Source organism: Dicentrarchus labrax, unplaced genomic scaffold, assembly GCF_905237075.1.
Source record: "Dicentrarchus labrax unplaced genomic scaffold, dlabrax2021, whole genome shotgun sequence".
NCBI classification, from domain to species: Eukaryota; Metazoa; Chordata; class Actinopteri; family Moronidae; genus Dicentrarchus; species Dicentrarchus labrax.
In genome coordinates this window covers 6,866,073-6,891,850 of record NW_026136719.1, presented here as the reverse complement: position 1 = coordinate 6,891,850, position 25,778 = coordinate 6,866,073, and the positions used below count along the sequence as shown (strand labels likewise).

The 25,778-nt window shown below is 38.7% G+C and overlaps 2 protein-coding genes across 2 annotated transcripts in view; one reads left to right on the top strand and one right to left on the bottom strand.

Annotated features, from left to right (window-relative positions):
- lrp4 (low density lipoprotein receptor-related protein 4) overlaps nt 1-25,778 on the top strand; it is a 561,339-nt gene that overhangs the window by 144,291 nt on the left and 391,270 nt on the right. The window lies entirely within an intron of this gene.
- LOC127351684 (protein kinase C-binding protein NELL1-like) overlaps nt 20,019-25,778 on the bottom strand; it is a 234,698-nt gene continuing 228,938 nt past the window's right edge. Inside the window, exon 20 of the mRNA XM_051379480.1 lies at nt 20,019-25,111. Within this exon, the coding sequence (XP_051235440.1) occupies nt 25,061-25,111 (51 nt within the window). The 3' untranslated portion in view covers nt 20,019-25,060. The remainder of the gene's footprint in view (nt 25,112-25,778) is intronic.

Genomic DNA, 25,778 nt, shown 5'->3' with positions numbered 1-25,778 from the left:
TGTATCCGTATCATAAATAACAGAACATTACATTATATTCACTAAATATTTGCAAACAAATGATTTGTTTTATTTACGTACATGAAAGTGTTCATTAAAGTATTCTCTGTGCTGTGTAAAAATCATCTACCTGTGGAAGAAAACATAACAACAAAATGAGAACATAAAAATAATGTACACTGGATTAATCACTGCCTGTTGGCTTGATTACATGAAAAATATGAAAGTGGAAAGTGAAATAAATGATGAAATATATTGTTGAAAAATTAAACTAATTAAATGAAAATATATAATTAAGCTGTAGTTTGGTGAAAGTGTTCACATACTGGTCCCAGATGTTAGGTTAGTTTCATTTTTAACTTAAAATACATATTTGCTTTGGGGTCGATGAATGAATGAAGTCATTTATATCGCCAGTCATGCCATCATACATTTTAATTTGCTCACAGTAGATGAAGTGACATCAAGTTTTTACCTGATTTCCTTGAGGGAATATTCCAGCTCAGCTTCCTCCAAATACGTACTATTTTTGCTTTAGTGGTTTCATTTTTCATAACACAGTGTGCTACCCATTCCTAGTTACAAATATCAGCTGCAGCAAATGGGCTCCCATAAATATACAGCCCATACACCAAGCTTGGTCCTATTTTTCATTGGCGAATTGGCAGTCTCATTGTTTTTAGTCGCTTGTAATGTATGCACCTTTCACTTTCTGGTTGGTAATGATCTTGAACTTTGGAAAATTGCGTCATTAAACGATAAGATATTTATCAAGAGGAGATTGCCTCTGTGGAGAGGAGGGAACTTTTCAGTGGGAGGCAGTTTTTAAATCGTTGGTTGCCATCTCGTGTTTGTCCAATCCACTGGAGTTATTAGGATTCGGGAACCTCAGATGTTCAGCAAACAGTGTTAAGGGAACAAGTAGGTCAGAGATTAAGAGGATGGGGGGCTGAAGAAAAAGGTGTGTGAGGTTAAGAGATCATTAATGCGTGCATGTGTCCTGGATTAGAAAGCATTGATCTAAGATGAAGATGTTGGCTTTGGCTGTCTCAATTAATCTTCTCTTGCTGCTCAAGGGGTTTGGACATTTCACCTTCAATTTATTATTAGGCACCAAGCAGACTAATCATTCTTTCCCCTGTTTTTATATTTTTTCCTTTTTTTAAATAAAACTTGATCATTACATCTTATTTTTGTCTGGCTTCTTCCCTTTCTCTGTTTCTTTTTCTCTCTCTCTCTCTGCAGCACAGTAGGGCAGTTTGTTATTCCAGTTAGTTGCCATTTATCTCAGTCTGTGGTGCATGCAAAATATGTATTCTTGTCTTTGAAAGGGAAGGCCACATTGCACCAGTGTACAGAAGCTGCAGCTGACCTGTGTGCTGTCTCTTGCACCTCCCACACAGCAATGCATCCTGGGTGCAGTTTGCATAGCGTTGATGCTGGAGTGAAGGTGCATATCGCTGTTTTGTTGTTAATAGACGCAAGTTGTGGTACCCATAAGCCTAGGGTTGATGTATTCAGTTCAGGATTTTATTAGATTTTTTTGCATACACTAACATAGGGCTCAGGTTAATAGCCCAAAGTGATTCACTTAGCAATGGAAACCCCCCACCACCAATGCAACTGTTTAGTCATATATTTGATCTTGTTTATTTGTTCTTGGATCAGATATTCCTGATCTAAAACAGAACATTGTTCATCTTAGTTTTTGTGCATCTTCTTCTTCAGATTTCTTCAGAAGTTTGGCATATTTTGTTATATTCTTAAAATTATCATTACATCAAAACCATTTTCATACTCTTTATGGTTGCCTTTTTTTTTTTTTTTTTACTAGTAGCCATTCATTGGATTTAAATTTTGTAGTATTTGTCTCAAATTGGATGTTTTCCAGGAACATGTATGCATTTCTCATATTACAAAAGACAACATTCAATCATTACTTCAGTACCATGCTAGCTGACAGACTTCAGTGGTCGAGAGACTCGTGATTTCAAATGGGAACCAAAGATGTCTCCAAATAAACCAGGACTGACATTTAATTAAGAAAAATATTTTTGTAGAAAAACCTGTATTGAAACTATAGTTACATTGTTACATTGAAATGAAAGCCCTGAAAAAAGAATAATTAATATGGATATGGAAACTGAGGTGTTATAATACCCAGGCTCTGTACAGCACTCATTGTAATGTAGGCGTTCGACTTTGTCAATTTGCACACTCTGCCATTTCTGCCTTTTCTTTCTTTCCATATTCCTTTGGGCTGGTAGCGGAAGAATGGGAAAAAAGAGATATAAGACATGCAAAAAAAACTTTCAAAACCACCCACAAACAATCATCCACATACACACCCACACACAAAAAAGCACTGGCAACCACACAAAATAATACCAAACTGCAGGTCCACACGGTGCCAGTGACCCACACAATTACACTTTCCATTTAAATATGAATAAGACCTTCCTTCCTCAAAGCATAGTATCCTCATCCAGTAAACATTAAGAAATGTGATAATACTTCCCTTAAAGGAAAGTCGACTCCCTCTGTGAGGGACTGAGCAGGCAGGCATGAAGAGTCAGAGGCACATGTTCAAAGAAGGGTAGTTTTATTCACCAAAAAGTGAAAACAACCAATTTACAAAATATACAATGAAGTTCTGGGCTGATAAAAGAGGTCAACTTAACAGAACTTAACTCAGGCTGCATTAACTTAACAAACTGAATAGACCTGAACAGACCAAACCGACCTTACAAACTGAGACGCTGGGGATCAGGGGGGATAGACTAAAACATAACATTTAAACAAAGCACACCACAAATAATGTTGCCTAATATTAGCTAAGGACAAATACTGAAACACTAATATCAAGAAGCATAATTGTCAAAGAAATAACAAAACTCAAACGAAAAAGAAAAACACTGCAAGGTTACAGGTTAACACGGTGCAGTGTTATTAGCCCAACCTTTTTTAAGCCGGTCTGATTCAGGCACTTCCTTTTAATGACCAGCCGACACCTCCAGCAGCAACATCCAGGAACTGGTAACTCAAAGAAAATTGAATTAATTTAATGAAAAATAACCTAAATTAATGAACCTAATAATGTTACCAAAGTTGACTAATTGTGTGCACCCAAAAAGATAACTATCTGTCAAAAATGGTGAATAAAACTGTGTATTATGAAAGAAAGATCTATGTGTCTGGTTATATATTGTGCATTGTGCATTGTGTATAATGTTCTAAAACCTACAGATAATGAAACAAATGAACGAGTTACCACCACTTGCTCCTCTCAGTGTGTGGCTGCTAGTGCAGCCATCACACCGTCTGACTCTGTCAGACATAAAGATGCACACTTTAAATATGCAAAGCGCTGCACACAAGCAGAGAGCTGTGACACAGTCCAGGGCTGGACTACAATCTCTCCACTTGATTCTTCCCTCCTGATGATGATCAAAATGTCAGCGTTGTATCAGGAGTAGGGTCATATCATGTGGGCTGAACACATAGTCGTACACAGTCAGACACCTTTTTTCCCCCATTATGAATATGGATATTTTCCAGATTTCCCACAAATGTTGTGGATTCGTTTTTCTGCTCTCACCCCCAGGCGGGTTTAGCGATGACTTGTCGGTGTACAGTCCATGCTCAGTTTTTCACAAGATTGTTTCTTTGCTGCTTCATTTCCCGCTCTCTCTGTTCTTGTTTTTACCATCTGCAGTCATGACAGTCACCAATCACACAGTTGAAACTTCAACTTCTTGCTTTCTCCATTTCTGTACTTCCTGTTGTACATCATCTGTGATTTAATTTGCTTTTGGCTCACATAGTGTAGGCAGTGTCAAAAATTGTGGTAAATGTAGTGATTGCATACATGCTGTGGTTCATATATATATTTAGTCTGTCTATTCAAACTCCATATACAGCCGTTTCTCATTGTTATTATTGGATTTGATTTATATTTTTCAAATTGTTTTTCTCTTATTGCAAATCAGGAATCCAAGTTACTGTTACTGGTGAAATGGCTAAAGTAGATATGTGTTGTGATAAGGTTTGGTATATGACACTCCTAGAAACTTTGTATTAAAGATTTCTTTATGTCCATGTGCTTGTAGACAGTGATTAGAGAAATCTATTTGAATGTATGACTTACAGTAACATCAGATTCTATGTTCTGAGCCGTATCTTTCTAAATCGTATCTTTATGCAGGCAGATTTTCTATTAAACTTAAGGTTATCGCAGAAAACTCAGGGAAGTTATTACCCAGTGATAAAAGCTTTGTTTTTAATATGATGTCTTCATATGTAAATTGGAATGTGTTTCATGTATTTGCTGAACTTAGAACTGTAGAAATGCTGTAGAAATGTCCAGCAGTGCTGCTCTTTTTATATACACAGATCAGTGGAGATCTGTACCTTGGACAAACACTGTGGCTGCTGTACAGAACATTAAGTACATTTTGTATGTTTCTAAATATGAATGTGTTTTGAAGGATTTAAAAATAGTATCCCTTTCAGTTATCATACAGTTTGCAAAGATGAAGTTTGCAAAGAAGATTACCAAGATAAATCAGAATCTATTTGACTTCTTGAGTACAGTGATACCTTAACTGATTACTGTAATCACATTACATACAAAAAATCATACTGTTAAATAGTAACAAAGTGTGATTCTAATTAGTGGTAGTTTAGTGCTGAAACAACTTACCAATTAATTAAAGAGACAATGAATTAACAATTTTGATAATTAATGAATTAACTAATCATTTGATTTGAAATTCTAAACTTTTGCAACTTGCTGCTGTTCAAATATTTGGGTTTTAAACTATTAATCGGATAAAACTAGTTATTTAAAGATGTCAGCTAGGAGTCTGGGACATTATGATGAGTTTTTTTCATTTTGTTTTCTAAAAACGGATAACCTAAAAGATAATTGATTACTTCCTGTTGAGTAACATCCCCAACAGTCTTGTCCTCAGTAACTATGCTGCCTGCTTGAATGTAGCAGTGTTACCTTTTTAAATATGCAATGTATTCTTTATGATCTAAGGTGTTATAATTGAATCAATATGTAAGAAATCTAATATGATCTGCATGAATTATGTTTCTTGTTTTAAAACAAAAGTAGAGCAGAAAGTCCACATTGTCCAAGTTTTGGTGGTTAATGTTGGCTCAGGATTTTATATTAATCCCAGAATAGTTTCTGGGCAGCAGCCTTCTCTATTTTATCTTATGTGGCTTTTATCTTGATTCAATGTGAGAAAAAGTATCCTAATTGGTATTGATTTTTGTAACCACCTCCCACCCCCTACTTTATTCTCTCTTCCTCCTTTTTAATCATTACTTGGATTATTTTAATGTCATTTATTTAGTTAGAAGATACAATGGGTAGAATGAATGACAGAACAAACACCAAAGTAATGAGTTGAAAGGGTGTGTGTGGGTTTTAGAGCAGGTTTAATATGTGTGTTGTTTGATGGTGCTTTCACTGACACAGGTATTTGTGATGAAGCTGACCAGAAAAGCCTGGCTGTCCAAGATAAAGACTGCTGACCACAAGTGCTGTCGTAAATATTTAAAGTACAAGTTAAACTGCACATGAAAGAAAGTGGGACGTTTGAGTGACACCTGAGAGCCAAGTCTAGCCTTTAAGGCAACAGAGAGCAGCTGTGTCCACTGGGGATGGAACGAAAACAAAAAGGGAGTTTAAAATGAACTCCTCTACTTTCTCTTTGTGCTGTAAGTACAGAAACACAAGAACATCAGCATAACGTCGTGGCCACACACTCCAGGCGTTTACATCTAATGAATGACGTCTTATAAGCATTCATGTTCCCTCATGAAATGCTGAAAACACACTCACTGTGATAATATTTTGCACACTCACATAACTGGTATTTCAGCAGGCTACAGGTGGCTTTACTAATACTGATTTCCTCATTAGCATACTAGGTGAATACTATGGTAAATCTCATACTTGCATTACCGATTGTCTGTTAGTTTTACACATTCATTATACATTTGTGTCACAACGTTTATTCATATTTTCATCTTATTTGCTCAACTGTGAATATACAACACAAGCACATCAGCATAATGTTGTGGCTACACACTGCAGGCTGTTTATGTCTAATGAATAATATGCGCGTTTATGTAACCATAAATTAACCTACTAAAATATTACAGTTGTTATTGCATTAGATCATATATTAGATGATGACTTAACAAAATCAAACTTCTTGCACAGCCATATTTACTTCATCGTTTTATTCAATATGTCTCCGTGTGTAATGTTAATTTTCTTTAATTTACTGGTCATGTCAAGGACAAATTTAACTCGCCTTGTAACGGACAGTTTTTCTGAATCTCTATGTAGCTACTTTCAAATTAACCACTTAATATCAGAGAAGACCTTTCTGTTTGACTATGAACTGTGGTCCTCATGAGCAGTGGGTAGTGTATTTTCCTCTTATGTCTCCACTTATTTTGCTTGATTTACATACAGGCTCAGGTAAATTGCTCGGTCTACTGTATATTTAAAAAACATAGAAACTATTTTAGTCATAGTATGTGTTCACAGATGGGTCTTTGGTCTTAGGAAAAGTAATTTCCAGAACTTCACAGCTATCTATAATAAAACAAGCTGATTTTGATCATTAATATAATAAGATCCTTATTTGTGACCGATCTGACAGTAGTGCTGGTCCTGTTACACTGCTTTATACACTATCAGTGGCTGATTGACCAACAGCCATCTTCTCCTTTGAAAAAAAGTGTCTCTTTTTTCTGTGAAATTGTTTTTTGTAAAAATCTAAAAGTTGAGCCTTAATCATAGCAATGTCTAGTGCTACTGTTTGCAGCCATTTCAAAATATTTGGCCCTTGCACTGTGCACTGACATTTCATCTACACTGCCAGAAATGCAATTTCCATTCAGGTTTATTACACTTAAAATGTGCATTGAGCAGGAGGCTCAAAAGGTATCATTAGGCTTATGTTCTGTTGTATTAAATCAGCTGAACCAACAATTCTCATTTTGATTTATTGACTGATGGCCAAAATATACTATAAATGAAATTCTATAATCTAAGCAAGTCATGCTGCTTGGGAAGGATTTTTTGTTCCTTATATTGATATGACACAGTGGTTCCCCTGGTCACGACTGGGTCAGTTACAAATCTAAAATCAGAAAGTCATGAACTGTCTCTTCCAGAAGAATAGCTTTACTGTCTGTCTCATCTGTGTCTTGAGCCAACCAGTGCAACTGTCCTGAACACTGTCTCTATCTCCCAGAAAACTCAAGGTCGTAAAAGGATAGTTTGTCAGACTGACACATAGGATTAGAGTAGAAGGCGCTGCATGACCCGAGTGAGATTCAACATGACATTAGGTTAACTCAGGAAAGGCACAGTCTGCAATAGCTAGGTTAAATACTCCTCGACAGGAGGACATGTTCAGAACTGGGTGGCACACAGTGTTTCACTTGTACTGCTCCTCTATTCTCCTCGATCAAGCTTCAATAAATGTTTCTGCTTAAGACATCTTGGTCTCCTGGACCTTCTTCAATCATGAGTCAACCAGCTCTCAAGATATCCTTTACACTGCTGAATCTCATTGGTTTATACATGATTTATTCAACACAACCTTCGTTTGTGCTTCCAAGATGTTAATTTCAAACCCTGCATGTTGTGTGGATTACTTCTACTGAGAAAATGTAAAAGAAAAGACAAGACAAAGACTGACTCCTCTTCTTCTTTCTATACCAAAAAGAACAGGATAGGACAGTCACCTTTTGGTGGCTAAGCATCGTTCTGTTTCTGAATTTTTTGTAGAGATAACCAACATAATCTGTAGTTGCTCTGGCACCCCATGAAGCATCATCCCTTCAAAATAGAGGGTCAGTCTGTCCATGCTTCTCTGTCCAGTGCTGTTAAGGATTGCAGGGTATTAAGAGGGATTCAGTCCACAGGAGGGACCATGGTATTTACTGAATGAGAGCTGAGGGCACAGATTGAAATGGCACAAATCTGAACCACATGCTGACAGAGAAGCTAAACCAGAGAAGAAGAAGCCTCATACGCTGTGGGGTGACATGCTGCAGTGCTGTATGGAGGGAAAGATTGTGTGCAGTGGCGGTTCTATCTTGAATGACACCCTGGGCGAGTGCCCCCTTCGAGCGCCCCCCCGCAATAAAAAAAAAAACAACACAAAATTCTGCACAAACTGTTATGTTTTATAATAACAACATAAGTGAAGCAGAGAATTATATTTCTCGATTGCACAAATCCTTCATCAGAACAATTGGATTTAACTATTGCACATGGAACTGGAAACACACTTTTTAAGTTGCACAGTCTCCACCTCCAACATTGCCAAAAAACAATGCACACAGTTCTGCACAAAAAATGACAGTATAAGTTATCAGAACTTAGAGAACCACAAGGACATCCATAAATATCTGTAACAGAGAGAACATAGTTGCATACCTTTATCTTTTGCTCGTTTCTCCTCTTCTTCTTTTCTTTTTTTCCTAAACTGGGCACTTGATGGCTTTGGCCTTTTCGTGTCCATCTCTGTGTTTATTTGGCACTCGAAAATCATTTCCTATCCCCCCAACACTGTCACTCACAACCAATCAATTTTCAATTCAATTTTATTTGTATAGCGCCAATTCATAACAGAAGTTATCTCAGGACACTTTTCAAATAGAGCAGGTCTAGACCAAACTCTTTAACATAACCAGGAGTCAAGACTAAACCAATTCACCTTGGTGACAACATAATCGTTTTGCATTACCTATTTTTGTTAGCCATTTCACACAATTCATAAAAATAAAAATGTGCATGAACTATAGGTCTGTATTTATTATATTATGAATGAAATGTGCGTTATTTGGAAGAAAGTCGAGGTGTGACTGACTTACAGTGGATCCCCCGTTCCCCCCCTTGTCCGTTCCATTTTAAATGTAACATGGAAGGTTTGAAATGGTAGAACATGAAACAAAAAAAGTATAATCGCCCTATTTTTAATAGTTAAAGAGGGTTTGGAAGCTCTCTGCTGACCATGGCTTTTGCTCTGAGATGCCACTGAGAAAATGTCAGGAAAGTCCTACTAGAACAGCTGAACTTTATTTGGGATTAATCAGAGTCACTTTGAATGATGGCAGGTGTGTACTGACTACTATTTAACATGAGTTTGAATGTGATTGATCAATTCTGAACACAGCCACATCCCCAGTTATAAGAGGATGGGCACACTTCTGCAACCAGGTTATTGTAAGTTTTTTATTTTTTATTTTTCCACCTAAAAGATTTCAGTTTGTTTTTCAATTGAATTGTTCACATTATATGTCACATTAAAGGTGGAAAAAGTTTGGCATTTTAACAGGGGTGTGTAGACTTTTTATATTCACTGTAAGTTTCACTTCACTATTTGATTCAATTCTTGATTAATCAAGAACAGTTGATAGAATACTTCATTATTAAAACCATTAATAGAAACCCTATGTTTACCCCCTTCATCATTACATCATTATAAATTCAAAACAATTAGACAAATAGGAATAATGCCATTTTACATTACTGATGCAACCATTAAAAAATCCAATCTACAGTCTAATTTGATATTTATTAACCACTATCTAATTTTCTTAAGACAAACTGGTGAAAAATCACCTCTAGTTTGCTCACATAATTCTTTATGTTGGAGAAATATAATGCAGACATTCTCTATATCCACCACATGTCAAGTCAAGCTTGATGCTGGGAAATGCTCTTTGGATCTGTGTGTGTAGGATTCCCTGAATGTTCTGTCTTTAGTGGTTTCGCCTGTGGAGTGTCTGACAATGAAGCCAAAGGCCAGTAAATGTCAACTGTTGTGGTCTGACTCCCCTCCTCTTTCTTCACTCAGATCCTCCTCCCCTGCAGCGACCTCTGAAGGTTTCACGCTGACTGAAGTCACGCCACGTACAGCCAGCGTGTGAGTGTAAAACATACTGTGAGTAAACTTACTTATTCACACACAGGGGGATGAAACACCAAGCAGCAACAGTGTCTTCGCCTACAAATAGCTTACCTCTACCCAAGTTCATCAGTATTGCCCAGATTATGATTCCCTGCCTCTGGTTGATAACTCAAGCATTAACTTGCATGTGATGCCACAGATGCTACATCCCGTTTTTAGCTACATTAGTGGCCGTTCATTTTGGATTTGGATTTTGGTCAAATATTGCAACAAGTACTAGATAGATTACCATACAATTTGGTGCAGACTCTCATCATCCAAGAAAATGAATCTTACTGACTGTTGGTTTCATGCAATGCAGCAGGTCAAAATGTCCTCCTGTCCAACACTTGAATGATATCTCTTAAACTAATGTTGATATTCTTGTCAACCTCTGAAATTATGCAAACACTGTGATGTCTTAGACAAATTTAAAAAATAAAAATAGTATACATTTTTCAGATGTATTATCTTAAAATGTATTTGTTTTCATTGGATTTTTGATGATTTGTAAGAGAGTAAAGGTCAGAGACTCAGGGGGCCATGAATAGCCATAACCCATCCACACTGATAGTGCTGATGTCACCATCCTTGTGAGGGTGGGCTAATACAATCATTAATTTCAAACCGGTTTGATATTAAACCAAATACTGGACCGGACGATAATACTATATGTTACTGCTAGGTGTTATGTGTGCTCCTGAGTAGAACATGAAAGTCTATGAATGCAAATCAGTTTCCCATCACACATCCCTACAAATGTTTCACAATAAAAGTGTTTCTGTCTACTACATCAAATAAAAAGCTGGATCAAACTAGGCTTCATACTTATCTTTCAGTCTGCTGCGTTACCGACCATACTGACAAATTATATATAGCTGGCCACCTTAGCAAAGAGATGTGATGAGCCTGAGTGACATGATGGTTGTTAGGGACAGGACTATATTGAAAAGTATGTATTTGCACACTTTTTGTAACTATGACAACCATGTAGATAGGGTTTGGTCCCTGTAAGTCAGCTTCCTAGGGACTCTGCAGCACTCCCCACACTGCCTCCTGCTGGGGAGCAGATTGTCTGTAAACCAGGCCACAGCATTTGGCACAAGGCTGGACGGGAGGCGGCCCCAGATTGTGCCAGGAATACCAGTACAGATGGGTTGATGAACAGCGTGGGGCGACCTGAAGAGTTACAGTGTCGACCTACATGTCTCATTAGGAACAGAAAAGAGCAGAGAGGCAGGAAGAATAACATGATGAAAAGGTGCTTTTCTATGCAGTTTGTGACTGTCTGTACCTGTGCATTAAACAGCACATGTCTCAATTATATAGATGCTCAAACTGAGCAATCTTTTTGTCAGGTTTCAGCATAAACAGCTACACAGCAAGCACAAATATGCTCGAATGTGTCACATACTTTCTCCACTTTTCCTCGTGCTGCAATTTTTATTCTTAACTCCACCATGTCTGAGACATGTTTTTAATTTAAAAATTCCTTGCTTATTTCATATAATTGAAATTATCTCAGGGAAATGGAAGCCTTTTCATAATGGAAAGCAGACATTCTTCCTCAGGCTTCCTTTGCATGAGATCCAAAATTCAAGACTGGCGTATGGAAGCAAGTGCATTACAACCCCCATCTATCCAGGGTTAATTGACTCTTAGAATCCATTTCCAGTACTCGTATGTCTCTGTTGCCTGAGCCATATCAATATCACTTCATTATTCCAGCAAACAAAACAGCCGTTCCAAACATAACAAACCACATAATAATTTCTGAACCCACGCCGCTGGTAAGAACTCTGTCTAGACTACAGTGTACACTGAGGTGCCATCAGTTTCCAGGGGGTGTTCTCCATCTGCTCACCCAGATAAAACATTCAATTTCATGTGTTGCAAGTCAAGCTACACTCCCCGTTCTGCTCTGCCTGTGTGGGAGCTACAAGAAGCAAAGACAAGAGCAGGATGTTGGAAACAAAAACCCAGTGGGGGTTTTACCAGTTTGCCTTGGCTAACCCACTTGCTATATAATTAACTACCCGCATCAAATACACCTCCCAAACACTAGTAAAGTACAGGCACTGTGGTAAATATTCTTCAGACAGGGCGGTAATCTTTTGGCAAACAAAAACCATCAGAGGATAAGTAAAAGGAAGAGAAATCATTCAGCCATCTAAGCAGGTCACACTGAGATCCCCGGGCTCTCCTCTTATGAAAATGTATCTTTTAATTAAACTAGTTGGTGGGACGCATCGTGCTCAGGGGTCGGTGCTGGTGATGATCAGTGTTGGCCAAGGAGCAGAGCTGCGGCCCAACGGCGAGGGTGGAGTGTCGTTTTCAGACCTCTTTCCCTCTTCAGTCCTCCCTGTTATCTCTCAGCCCCATTTTTAGGTACATCCATCCATCTTTGTGTGTGTGTGTGTGTTGGGGGGATGATGATGGTAGAGTTTGGTGCACAGACGGTGTGGTTCCATTTCTACGGCCCATTGTCCTCCATCAGGCACAACGGGATGTTATCAGCCTCAGCCAGGCTCAACCCCCTACAATGCTTCATTACCTGTGTGTGCGTGTGTGTGTGTGTGTGTATTCTCATCCCGCAAACAATGCTTCATTACATGTCTCTCCCAGGGCTCCCGTAACATTTCTTCCTGTCTCATTACCCAGTGAGAGTCGTGTTATCTGTTCCAGTCATATTTACCGAGCAGACCTTTGCCTTCTCAGAAGCACACACACACACACACACACGCACGCACGCAAGCACACACCCACGCACACACACACACACACACACACACACACACACACACACACACACACACACACACACAAAGCTGTCAGGTTTGTTAGCAGCATAATCCTGACATCAGTGCTTGTGATGAATAATTACTGTGTTTAATCAGTGTGTGCACATGGGAAAGAAATACAATATGTATATAATATCTACAAAGTATTATGTTTTAGAGAATCTGGATCAATGAAAGTTTTTTTAATATAAAAAATGGCACATATACATATAAGTATATAACTCTTATGAAATAAACTAATTTAGGTTTATTTGTTAAGTTTTTAGTGTTCTAAAGTCCTACTTTTAGTCCAAAAAGAAGAAGAAGAAAAAAACACAGAAATGTTATTTTCTCTTAATCAAAAAGTTAAATAAGTCTAAATACCCAACAGTGATTAATATCGCATGGTGGAAGGAAAACTTAGGGAGCATTATTTACATTTCTTAATAATTTTGACAGCTGACACTTTCTCTGCTGCCTCATTTAAAAAATAACAAAAACCAAATTAAAAGGAATGTGATACACATGAAATTAAATAAACCTGCTGTGTTCAAGTGAGTAATTAATATACCATAGCGGAGCTGTCAAAATCGCATGGGAGCATTTTTGGATTTAAAATGATAGGGTGATCAAATTCGGTCAAGTGCAATAGTAGATATTTATTTATTTTAAAGAACGTATGTTTCCACTTTTCAGTAAGACAAATGAAAGAAACCTATGCAAGCTGCAGCATGAAAAGAGAGTAGTGGAAAACAAGATAGCATGGAAGTAGGCAGACAGACACAGTACAGTGACAAAAGCGATAAGTTCAAGTGAGTGCTAGGCTGGAGAGTCAACCAGCCAGGTGCATGGAGCATGGAGGGGTATGTGAGGAACTGTCTTTTGCTGAAAGTCTCGGAAACTGGTCACAAACAAGGTGACTTTCTGTTTCCGTACAGAAAATGAAAAGTATTTATTAAGTTCCTCTAAGTGCTACGATATTGACATATCTACCTTTGAAAGTTCTTCTGCCAGGCCAATACAATGGAGGTGAAGAAAAATTATTTTGTTGATAGGTTTATTGGAACAACAGTATTTCCAATAAAGCTGTTCATTTGAAAATTTGTAATTCCAAATGTCATTTATTAGAACTCACACTACATTTTCATCTTTCTAATGCCTACACACGGAAAAAACATTAGTCTCCTCAGGAAATGTAGACTTTGGCAGTCAGGTGGTTCAGGCTGGATGCTGCCACAGTCTGCTTTGTTCACATCCAAATATTCAAAGTCAGTCACTGCGAGTACAGATGAATATGATGGCAGGGCTGGAGGCTCCAGCCCGTCACGTCTAATAAGAATCTGTCAGGTTATCATAGAAAGTCTATTGATCATCCACATCTGGCCCAGTTTCTCTCCTCGGCCCAGATTAAGAATTTCACAGCACGGTCGATAGAAAATGAATCACAACAACACAGAGAAATAGTGGGGGACAGGGAGTTGGGGGAATGTATAATTAGATGTAATTATTCAGCGTTATGCAATCTGTTTTTTTTGTTATTAAAGGAGATGTGTGTCATAAGCTTAATGTTTAAATGAGAAACAGCATCCATTTAGGTCTGCATTTACATAATACTGAATATTTTAAGTTCAACTTTCTCCTCAAATATGAACTTCAGCTGGAAATTTAAAGGCCTCTACTTTACAGTCCATATTAATGATAGAAGATATTAGATGTGTTATGTGTCTTAAATGAAAGTCTTTGTTTTCATGACATAAAGTGGGGAATAAAAACAGATTCAGAGGGTTTTTTTCTGTTAGAACCTGTCTTTTCTCATAACCAGCCTCTAAGGGGATAGCAGAGCCTCAAGCTGCTGAACAGCTGATTGTGAATGCATGTTTTTTTAATAAAGGCCAGCTGCCTGCTCGACTGATTATCCGCAGTCTCTATACACAGTGATAAACAAGCACATTAGAGACCAGCACATCTGCTGACACCTCCTGATATACAAGGTCTTTTCAAGAATTCATTTATGTCTAGTATTTTTTCTAAATGGGCCTGGCACTGGCTGTGCCTCTGGGCTGCGAGCCCTCTCCAATTTAAATCTGTTTGCCTAATTGATAAATGTTATCGCTTAATAAGTTGTGACAGAAAATTAATGGTGCTGGTCAGAGCGGGTGTGTCAAGGTCGTGGTGGAGGCTGACGGTTGATGGTTTAATTGGTTTTTATTCGGCTCTCAAGTCGTTTCTAGCCAGACACAGCATCCTAAAAACCACCCTGATGGGCAATTCTGGCACACTTACTGGCACTTTAATCATGATCCAGTTCACCAAATTACAAAAGACTGTTCTGCTGCCTTTAGATGTATTATTTTAAGAGAAAAGCTTCCCTGGATACTCTTATGGTGCTGTATATGTTATCAGTAATCTCATGTTCAAGTAGTTCCCACATTACTCAGGATGCTCTTTAGCAAATCCTGGAAAAGGGCAATGAACTCATGTTCAAGTGTATGTTTTCACATGTAGGAGTGTATGTGGAGAGACAATAGTCATAGGTGGAGGGCTATATGTTTAAACACCGGAGTACACCTGCATGCCTGCACAGTTAAGTTGGGCCTTGTTTCGAAAGTTATTTAACCAGCGTTCCTATGGTGGTTTACATACTTTACAGTAATTTACAGTACATAGTTTACAAAGTCAACTATAACTGACCACACAATCAAATGTTAGACTTTATGAATACATCGTGTTGAGAAAATCATGAAGCAGTCAGCCAAACATCAAGCTTAATATTAGCGATAGCATGGATTTAGTTGGTTGGTTAGTTGTAATTAGCGTGGCATTAAGCAATAAAGGCAAATGAACACAAGTAGTTTGCGTGTTGAATGATGCTTGAATGGCTTCTGTTGTACACCCACTGTACTTGTAATGGAGTATTTGCAGCGTGGAGTATTAGTACTTTTGCTAAAGTAAAGTACTGATCCGTCCTCCACCTCCAGTTAGGACACCCACGACCTAACTGCACCTGTGTGTCACTGGCCGAGCCTTCCCCTTTAAAAAGGGTGGAGTCTTTTTGGTTTTAGAACAGACACTCAAGAGTGCAGAGTTTTTGTTTTGTTTCATCTTTAAATGATCCTAAACTTTGGACACTTTTTGTTATTTTCTCTGGCCTGTCTCTTCTCTTCGCCCCTTGCTATTTTCACTCTCTTCTAAAGCACATACATACATACAACAGTAATAATCATCCGTGCAAAACTCTATATAGGTATATAGATAAAATAAAGCTTTGATGCAACAAAATTTCCTCCAAATGATTGCTAAAGCTAAATCCATTTTCCACCCCTGGTGGCCAGAAATCAATTAATGCAGCTTTAATATTTTATTAATCACATATTAAGCAGTTAAAGGCTTGAGCAGGCTACATTTCAGACCTTTTAACTCGTACGTCACCCAGTGATGATAAAAATTGATGATATGATTATTATTATTATTATTATTATATATATATATATATGATCTCTTAATTTCTTGGGAAATTAAGAGAATTAATTCTTTCTTCTTTACTAATTTGTCTAACTTTTCTATTAATTCTCTTTATTTTTAATTGCTGTAGGATTGCCTTTAAAGGACTTTGTTATTGTTTTTTTAAAGTATTATATAAAGTACAATGATTGTAAGTCGCCATCAAGCAGGCAATATCCAGACAGGATGTGACACATTTGTCCATTTTTATTCCCTAGGAAAACTAAATCATACAAACATAGCACACAATAAAGTGATTCTAGACAATCTCAAGCAACCTCACTTGGGTTTTAACCACAGTCTGCAAATGAATAAACTCCTTTACAGTGCTCTATGTATCTTTATTAGATCTCTTGCAGCTCCGTCTCATCTTTCTCCACCTTATTCATCCTTTCAAGAGCTCTATGAAAAATTCATACTTGGGGATGGTGAACTGTCCACTTGTATTTAAAAGAAATCATTCATTTTCACATCTATTGGTACATGCAGACAACCTCTTTAGATCTGAATCTGCACTTTGCAAAAAGGAGGAAGAAGTTTCATCAGTGGTGGAATAATGGCCCTAGCAGGTACAAGCCTGAAGCAGCATATGAATGAATTGCCTACTGTGAACATCAATACATTAAACACCTTGAGCTATGCTAACTACCCTTTTGCCATTAGCAGAAAACAATATGCCTGTTTCTGTTGTTCTCTCCACCTTGGTTTCCAAATTTCACAGTCGCTTGAACATGGAATAAGGTAATTCATATTTGCAATTGTTATTATTGATTTATTTCGTTCTTCATGGTTTATACGGCGTAACATCCAAAAATAATGCATGGATTTTGATTAAATCCAGCTTAGCAAGACAAGCAGAGAGGGTCACCGGGTCATACACATACATTAAAAACACACACATATGCTTACACACACACACACACACACACACACACACACACACACACACACACACACACACACACACACACACACACACACACAGGACACTGGGTTAAATAAACACTTAGCTGCTCTATCTGACCACAGGTCAATAGTTGTGGTGTGGCTTGCCTTGTCACTGGCTCAGCTGCACTCTTTAATTACACACCCATTGATTGGTCAGAATGTCGATAAGGCATTTAAGCAGCTTAATCCTCCTCGTATTAACATGAGCAATATGCACATAGTATATGAATTAATTCTCAGCCTGAGGCGGAGCACTTGTATTTGTTGCCTCTTGCATTTCAATCTGGTTGCCTGGGGTTTTCATGAAATGTCAATAGAAAGAGGAGAAATTGATCGATTTGACTGCTGGTGGCAGGAGAAGGAGGAAGTGGCGGGTGGAGGAGGAGGGGGAGGCTGCTGAAGTTACTTTCTGTTTTGCTGAATTGATGCCAAACTGCTATCTCTTCTTTGTTATTCTACCCCAACAAATCTATCAGGGAGACTAAGACGTCTCTTAAAGTTAAATTAGAACTGATTGAAAAAGCAATCTTCAATTGTGTGCTATTAAGTCAGTCCATTCATGCATAGGTGCTAGCTGTTTACCCCTTCTCCTCCCCCTCTGCATCTATACAGTAGATGAGAGTTGTTGCTGAGGGAGTCACTCTATCACCTCTGTGGCGACCTCCATGGTTCCAGCCCATGAATGGTAAGCACCTATGGGTGGAGCTGCCCCTGGCCGACGGGAGCGGGGGCCGGGACAGACAGGGAGCACAGGGCCACCACTCACCATGACCGGGACAGACAGAGCAGAGAGAACAGAGCACTTGCTTTACAGCTGACTGACAGCAGGTTAATTGACTGAACCCTCCCCAGTACTGCTCACTAGAGAGCGTTTCTCCCCCAGAGGCATCTTAGCTCACAATCTAAGATAAAGACATTCGTACTGATCTGTGGCAAGCAGATGCTGATGGAAACGCACTGGGACTGATGACATAATAGTCCTGTATAATATTAAAAGTATGTATTCCCTAGTGCTCTAGTGCGTTTAAGCAAGATTCATTGCAAAGATTCAGTTGTTTATCTCAACAACAACAAACCTGAAATAGATATCAGATGTTATTTTAACTGGAAAAAACATGTATATTTTGCTTTGCAGACTGCAGAATTATTAAAACCTCCGGTCTTTATTTACATTTTAGTAGCTTCCAGATATGACACCAGATATGTCAGGCAGATTTTCATCGTCTTCATGTACAAGATTTAGATCTGACTTTATGGTTTAGTCATAATGATGATGATAATACTACTCAGTATAAACATATTTTCTAGGAAACATTTCCTTGCAATGTCAAAGGGAAGAGATCAGGGTTGGTTGGACATGCAGTGTACAGGATTCTGATACTGGAGATTGGGGTTTGCCATGAAATGTTAGATTTAGGCTACTAAAACATGGAGTTATGGTCAGGAAAAGATCATTAATCAATGTGAGGCGGTCTCTATTAAGTACCACCAGCAGGATGATATTTTGTTTTGGTGTTTTTGTGACATGTCTTGATAACTATTGGTTGGTTGGCTTGGCATGAAATGCATAGATATATTCATGGTCCCCAGAGGATGAATCTTGACTTTCATCAGATCCCTTGTTTATTTATTGTTAGTTCAGTCAGACAACTCACGTTTGAAATGTTTATTGAAGCAGTATAGCATATTTAGATTTTGGCGTCTGACCTCATCACTCCCCGCAGGTATGTTTACATAGAGATATTGGGGAGTGATGTGCAAATACCTTAACCCCCAGTCGGGCCCTACAGGTGGATGCTGGGGTGGTGGTGGGGCTTACAGCGCAGCAGGCAGCAATAGCTTACAGAGTAGCAGCAATGTGATGCAAGGCAACAGCGGCACTGACACAGCAGAGGGAGAGCTGGGAAATTGTGCAGCTTAAATAGACCGCCAGATTGAATGGTTGCGCTTGGTTAGTGATTATGGAATAAGGCATGTCATGTGTTTATATCAGCGCAGCTCGAGTTGACTGCCTGAACTAGCTTGCAGGCTTCGCTCCATTTCTGTTTAACTACTTGAGATTTTCTGAGTTATTGTTAGTTATAATAGGAATATACTGAGAATATAAAATTATTTATTAATGATTTAGCCATCATAAGCTACTGACCTAGTGACCCTTGAGTCTAGTGCAGGACTTCATGACTTTACTAACAGATGAAGAGTAAGTTCCATTTAGTTAAGAGTAACTTCCAACTTCTTAATGGGATTACCTGCATTTCAGTTAACGTGTGTATTTTTGTATAATTTCAGGTGCTGTGTGTGTGTTTTTATTGATTGCGGTGCTGCAGGAAAATATAAAACTTTAGATTCCATGCTGTGCAGCTTTCACTTTTTTCCAGCACTATAGCTTCAAAAATATTGCTGTACCTGCTTCAGTTAGCAGCACAGCAGTGCTCCATTAAAGCATCAAAAGGATATACTTATCTTTACTTCAACGCAGCCTTTCATACTTTTCCAGAGGGAAATGGAAAACGGCAGTATTGATAAAAGTAGAACATGAAAGACTTCTGCAGGACTATATCCTGATGCAGGGATTGGCTTTCATTTCTGAGGCTTGGAGACATTGCTTTTGTTTAAGCTGCCGGTGGATGGCATGATGCCGTGATGTTTAGGTGTCTCGTGATTGTGCCATATACAGTATATGTCATCAATTTTTGCTATTACCCTGAAAGTATTACTCACCTACTGTACCTGCAAACCTTCGAGTTCAACTTCTTGTCATAATCACACTTTGAAACCAAATATTCTCAGCAAATAAAGTAAACAACTAAAATATTTATTAAATGAAGGATTTTTTTTACAGCAAACTCTTATCACGACACAGTCTTCAAGTCAAATGACACTTAACCCTTTGAGTACAATTAGGTTTGCCACTCTGATCTGGAGAAGTAACAATGAACAGACCTGGGGGATTCCTCCGCCGCGGTCCTCTATCAAAAACATGAACAAGCACATTCGGAACTAGAAGGTCCAAAACGGCTTCTTCTAAAAAGTCAGACATTAAAGGAGAAACACAATGGCTTGCTTTTTTCTTTAAGTAGGAACTGAATCAAGAACAACATTGTCATTGTCAACATTAGATTTCTTTTTTTTTTTTTTTTTTACATGTGTACATAGTTCTATTTTGTCTGGCTCTCATGAAGAGATTTTTCAGTTCAGTTCATACAGACATATGTTAAAAGAAAAAAGAAAAAGGTGTGAAGTGAAAAGTCTGTCCTCTGTTTGCAAAGATGCCCAAAACAGACACTGGTCTACGCTCATTCTGATTCCCAAAATGCACTTCTGTTGACCCTCAGCTTTTAATGAGGGTCACTAACTGATCAGAGATCTGTACAAACACACAGTCTAGTCAAATCCATAATGTCCTAAAACAGCGAGAAGACAAAGATTAAACTATGGCAGATACTAAAAGGGTTAAGGCAAGAATAGAAAAATAAAGAAATAGTAGAAACAATAGAAATGTTGCTTCTCTGTCACTCGACTTGCAACGCTCAGATCCTAAGATGCTGTAGTGAAATTATTCACATAGTCTTACTCTCTTTACAGTACCCTTCACTTTACACAGTATTTACAGCAAAACAGAACCTATCCCACAAAAAGAAAAGTAGTCCACTAAAATTAATACGTCATTCATGAACACAATGATAATTAAAAAACTGTATAATTTTATCATATTGTCAGTATGTAAAAACATTTACACACAGACTTGCAAATAGTGTTTTACAGTAGTCATTATATTTCATATCAAATCAATCAACAGAGCAATCTGAAAACCTTGTTTTCAGTGATCTTTTGTACAAATGTCTGCTTTCGATTGCTGTGTTAAACTTGATGGGTACAGATACCATTTACATCACGTGTTTTCTCTTTTGTGTGTACTTTGTGCACAGTTGACAATTTGAGTTTTACAAGAGGCATTGTGACAATGGAGGATAGTACACAGAGAAATGCTCAGGTGAGACACAAACAGATGTGGTGGCAAACAAAGACAACACAAGGACATTGTGACCGAGAGGTTAGAGCAGCGGCACACCTCACTGCATGCCACATTCCCCTCCAGACGTTGAACAAACATCATCACTTGCAAAAGTTTGTGAGAGGACCACCGTGTTTTGGAGTCCAAACAACGCACTCTGTGCACGTAGAAAAATATCTTTTCCCGCTGTTTCTGTGAGGGAGCAGAAACACGACCAGAAACAAGAACTAGTCTGACATTAAATAGTGGAAGGTCAGTAGGAGCGAGATGGTGGAGACATTTATTTTCAAATACAAAGACCAAGGTCACCCCTTATGCCGGTTACAATTCCAAAAAAATGCATCAAAGTTTTTCATTTATAGCTAGTGCAGACTACAACAAAGCCTTACATTTGCTATATTGATCTTGGCCTATCAATGTGTGGGGTGCAGAAATGACACAACTGATCTCCAATGAAGTGTACTGATGACAGGATTATTTAATTTGGAGAGATTCTCAACAGGAGGGAATGGCCGTAACATTGAGAAAACAACATGTGAGAAGTGACTCTACACGTGTCCACTGCCTTTCTCATTTTCTATTGGACTATTTTCATTGGATACTGTTCTTCTCTTGTCTCAGCCTTCAAAATGCTCTACAAGCACATGTTGTTTCTGGCTATGACAGAAATATGTGGTAGTGAGTAGGATGGCTCACTACAAAGTAAAAGGTGAGTCACAGAGCCATGCCTACTTGAGGATTTCTGTCTCAGATCTCAAATATTTGTCTGCTATAGGAAAGTCACAGTAAAAGTCGAGTAGTGTGCTCTAGGCTTTCCAGTATCAACCCTGATTTTGATGAGGAATACTAGTATATTTTAGGGTTCCAGCTGATTTACTTCATTTCACACAGAAAAGCCAAACGAAGGTTTCATTTTCATTGTTAAGGATTATCTAAATCTGTGGGAGCTGCTATTCATTCTGAGGCAGCAAGTTGATTCTCTCAAAGGAAAATTTTCCTGATATGTGCAACTATGCTGAGGGTGTGCAGAAGAACAAGATTGTAGAGACCTTGACTGTTGGTACCAGCATTGAAAATCTTTCTACTGAAATAATTTTACCTTGACTGTAAAGTGGGTTTATAAAGAGCTGTATAAGAAAGGTTTACTGAATAACTTTCACCTGAACAAAAGGTGCAACTGGTATGTTAGACTTCTGCTGTTATCAGGTAGTAATTTCATAGTTGAAGCATAATTCATGGCCATAACACGCAGTTCAAAGTCAGAATGTTTAGACAGCGTTAGAAATTCTCTCTGGTTTGCTGTGGGAAAAACAGCAGACAGTGATGGACAAACGGGTTGATAATGACAACACTTCAGGGAATCGTTAGCACTCTCGAGACAAGCTTGAGGATAATGCAGAGAGGTGTGGAGGAGAGGGCAGGGCGGGAGAACAGAGTGGCTTCAGAGCTGTGACTATGTGAACTGTAGCAGGAAAGCACCATACTCTCCTGCCTTAATAAGCCCAGCCGTCTGTAAACAGATTTGACACTTGGTGACCTCCTGGCATACTCAAATCCAGGCCAGCGTGACATGGCTTTAATTATCCCCACTTTTTCTCTCTTTCTGCTTTTTCATGTTTCTCTGCCACTCTGAGTGTATGGTTCGGAGCTGAGGAGCTCTGGGAGATGCAAGAATAGTCTGATGCACCATGAGCTCCGCTGAGTAAGTCAACTGCTTCGGCCGGTGCGAGAGCCTGTTGTGCACACTGATATCACATGCTTTTCATTGCTGTTGTTGTCATAGGTAGCTATCTGACAGTCAGCCTCATCAGAGAGGAAACACTGAGGCTGAGGGAAAATGTTGTTTGGATCTTATAAAGAATGTGACTCATGAGGGTGGGTCATTTACAATGAGTAAATACAATGGGGTATGCTTGAAATAAACTACAGTTCTTCATACAAAGTGTTGTCTACCTACGTCTAAAAAAGTGTTTATACCTCTTCCGAATGGCCACCCTTCATCTGGAACAAGACTGCAATCGTAGGGCGAGAAACATTGAAATGGGGATAATGACGCACAATTTCGGACAACCACGCTTGAGCAAGAAGTTCAAACCCTTCATCCTCTCACACCTCCACACACCTGGCCAATCACTGTCTGAAGTGGGCGTGCTTGTCAGATTATCTGTTTCAGAAAATTGCCAAAGTTGTCAAATGCATCCCCCCCGCCCCAACGGTGGAAGGCTGTGGGGGAGGGAATTTCAGATGCTGTTCGATGGTCCAACAAGCACTTGATTCAAAGCACTCTGACATGTGGAGACTGCACCTCCTTTCCAAATGTCATTGTTTGTCAAAACTAATGGTGTGTTCAGGCGCTGCTTGTCAAAAATCAAAGCCTCAGCAATACTTCCCCTATTGAGAACAACTTCCTTATGAAACCAATGGATTTCAGCAAATGGCCTTTATCTTAATAAAATGCATCACCCTTACTTCTAATACTTACTTTTACCACCAAGATGTTGCCCTCAAACAAAAACCAGAAATACTAGTGAAAACTAGAACAAGTATAATAATAGTTTAGGAAGTTTACAGTTCATGCTGAAATAATTCAGTTCAAATCATGATGGACAACTGTATAACAACGATATGCGAGACAACTGACTGGTGCATAGTGGGATACTGAGGGCTAAAATCATTTACTGTGTCCACCAAATTCAGGCATTTATCTTCTCTAGATACATGGACATTGCAGGATCCGGTCCTTAAAGTGGAGGAAGCAGACAGCTTTTGGGTGTAGATGCAGGAATTTGGATGATGTGTCCTAAAACATTTACATAGAATGTAAAGAAAAGTTATGCACCTTTGATTTGTTTGAATGTTCACCCACAGAAACATGTAAATGCACAGCCAAGTTAATGGATTAAGATTTTTTCCCTTCTTTCCTTCTTTACTGATTTTTCTTAATCTGCCAGAGAAAGATTTAGTTCACAGCTGTTTGATAAAATATCAGCTTGTCAGCACGTGTCATGAAGTAACTTTGTATAAAGCAAGACATCTCAAAGGTTCAGGTGAGGTGTTTGTCACAGTGGAAAGTAAAAGTATTTGTTGAAATAACACGAAAAAGTCACTCTCATGAAAGAAGTTGGTATTGAGTTGGAAACGGAACCTACATCATCAGACTTGAAGGTCTTTTTTTCTTACTTTTCTAGGTGTTATTTCTACATCAAACTATCTCCTGTCAACCTTGGATCCTGATACTGTAGCTTCACAGAACATCATATACAATTAGGGTGCATTACTTTAGGTCACCACAATAATAAATGTATTATGATGACCTCCAAGGTGACCAAACAATAGTGAGTCTACATTGAGGCAACACAGACAGCTGGACATCTGCATCTGCCCAGCTGTGAATCAGTTTCCTAATAACTCTGCTGCTCCTCCCAGATTTGGGGTTCAAGACATGGTGCTAAACTGGTTTCCTCAACACATGTGGACTGAAATGGAAACAACACAAAGACACATACACAACACAGTGACTGTGGTGACTATGGCCTCAGTCTCCACCTGAGCCACGCACACGCACACACACACACACACACACACACACACACACACACACACACACACACACACACACATACACACAAAAACTCTTTGTCAACAAAGTTACGGCATAAAAGCACAGTCTCAACATCCCAGTCTGTCCAGTGTGTGTTTGTATTTTCTGTGCACACCCTGGCATGCACAAGTGTGTGCGTGAGTCTGTTTTATGAATCCAAGGGGAGGGTCGTCGGATGAAGGAGGGGGCGTGGCAGTCCCGCAGTGAAAGGAGGAGAGCTTTAGTTGTTCTGAAGGCAGTCGAGATCCACTGAGCAGCAAACATTCCCATTCTGAGACGCACAGCATGAAAAGACAGGAAAGACGAAAGATAGTATTAAATATACTGTAGTGTATTATAATATGCTGTATATGTTGCATTTAATAACACAATTCAGAGCCTGGCTGGCTTAAGACTTAAAACACAGGGAACTCTCAATGTTAACATGACAACTACACTAGGGTCAGTTCACACAAACTACAAAAGAACATACTATATTTTTGGCCCTGTTACATCTAGTCATTCAGTTTCAGGATTGTCTGCTATGGTTTTAAGATATCCATCTCTTAGATTTATGCTGCCACTTGGAGGAGAACAGAATTTAGGATGTGTGGCTCCAAGCAGTGACAAATTTGAGAAATTGAACAGCAATATGTCTTTCCACTGACAAGGTCACGTTTCTTTTGGATAATCAACAGACCTCACTGTCAGAGTGTCACCTTTTCATTGGAACTACTTTCTACAAAAAAATAGATTAATGATTATGTTTCTCATTTGGCTGAGCTGACCCTTGGAGAATAGATAACTGATGGTTGGCCCCTGCTGGTAAGAGACAAACTATGTCTTTACCAAGAGTAACGCTCAGGAGCTCATATTGAGAGTGACTAACCAATCGCAGAGCAGCAAAGTGACTGCTCTGTGAACCGATTCAGACCAAATCAGGCTGGAACAGGTTGAAA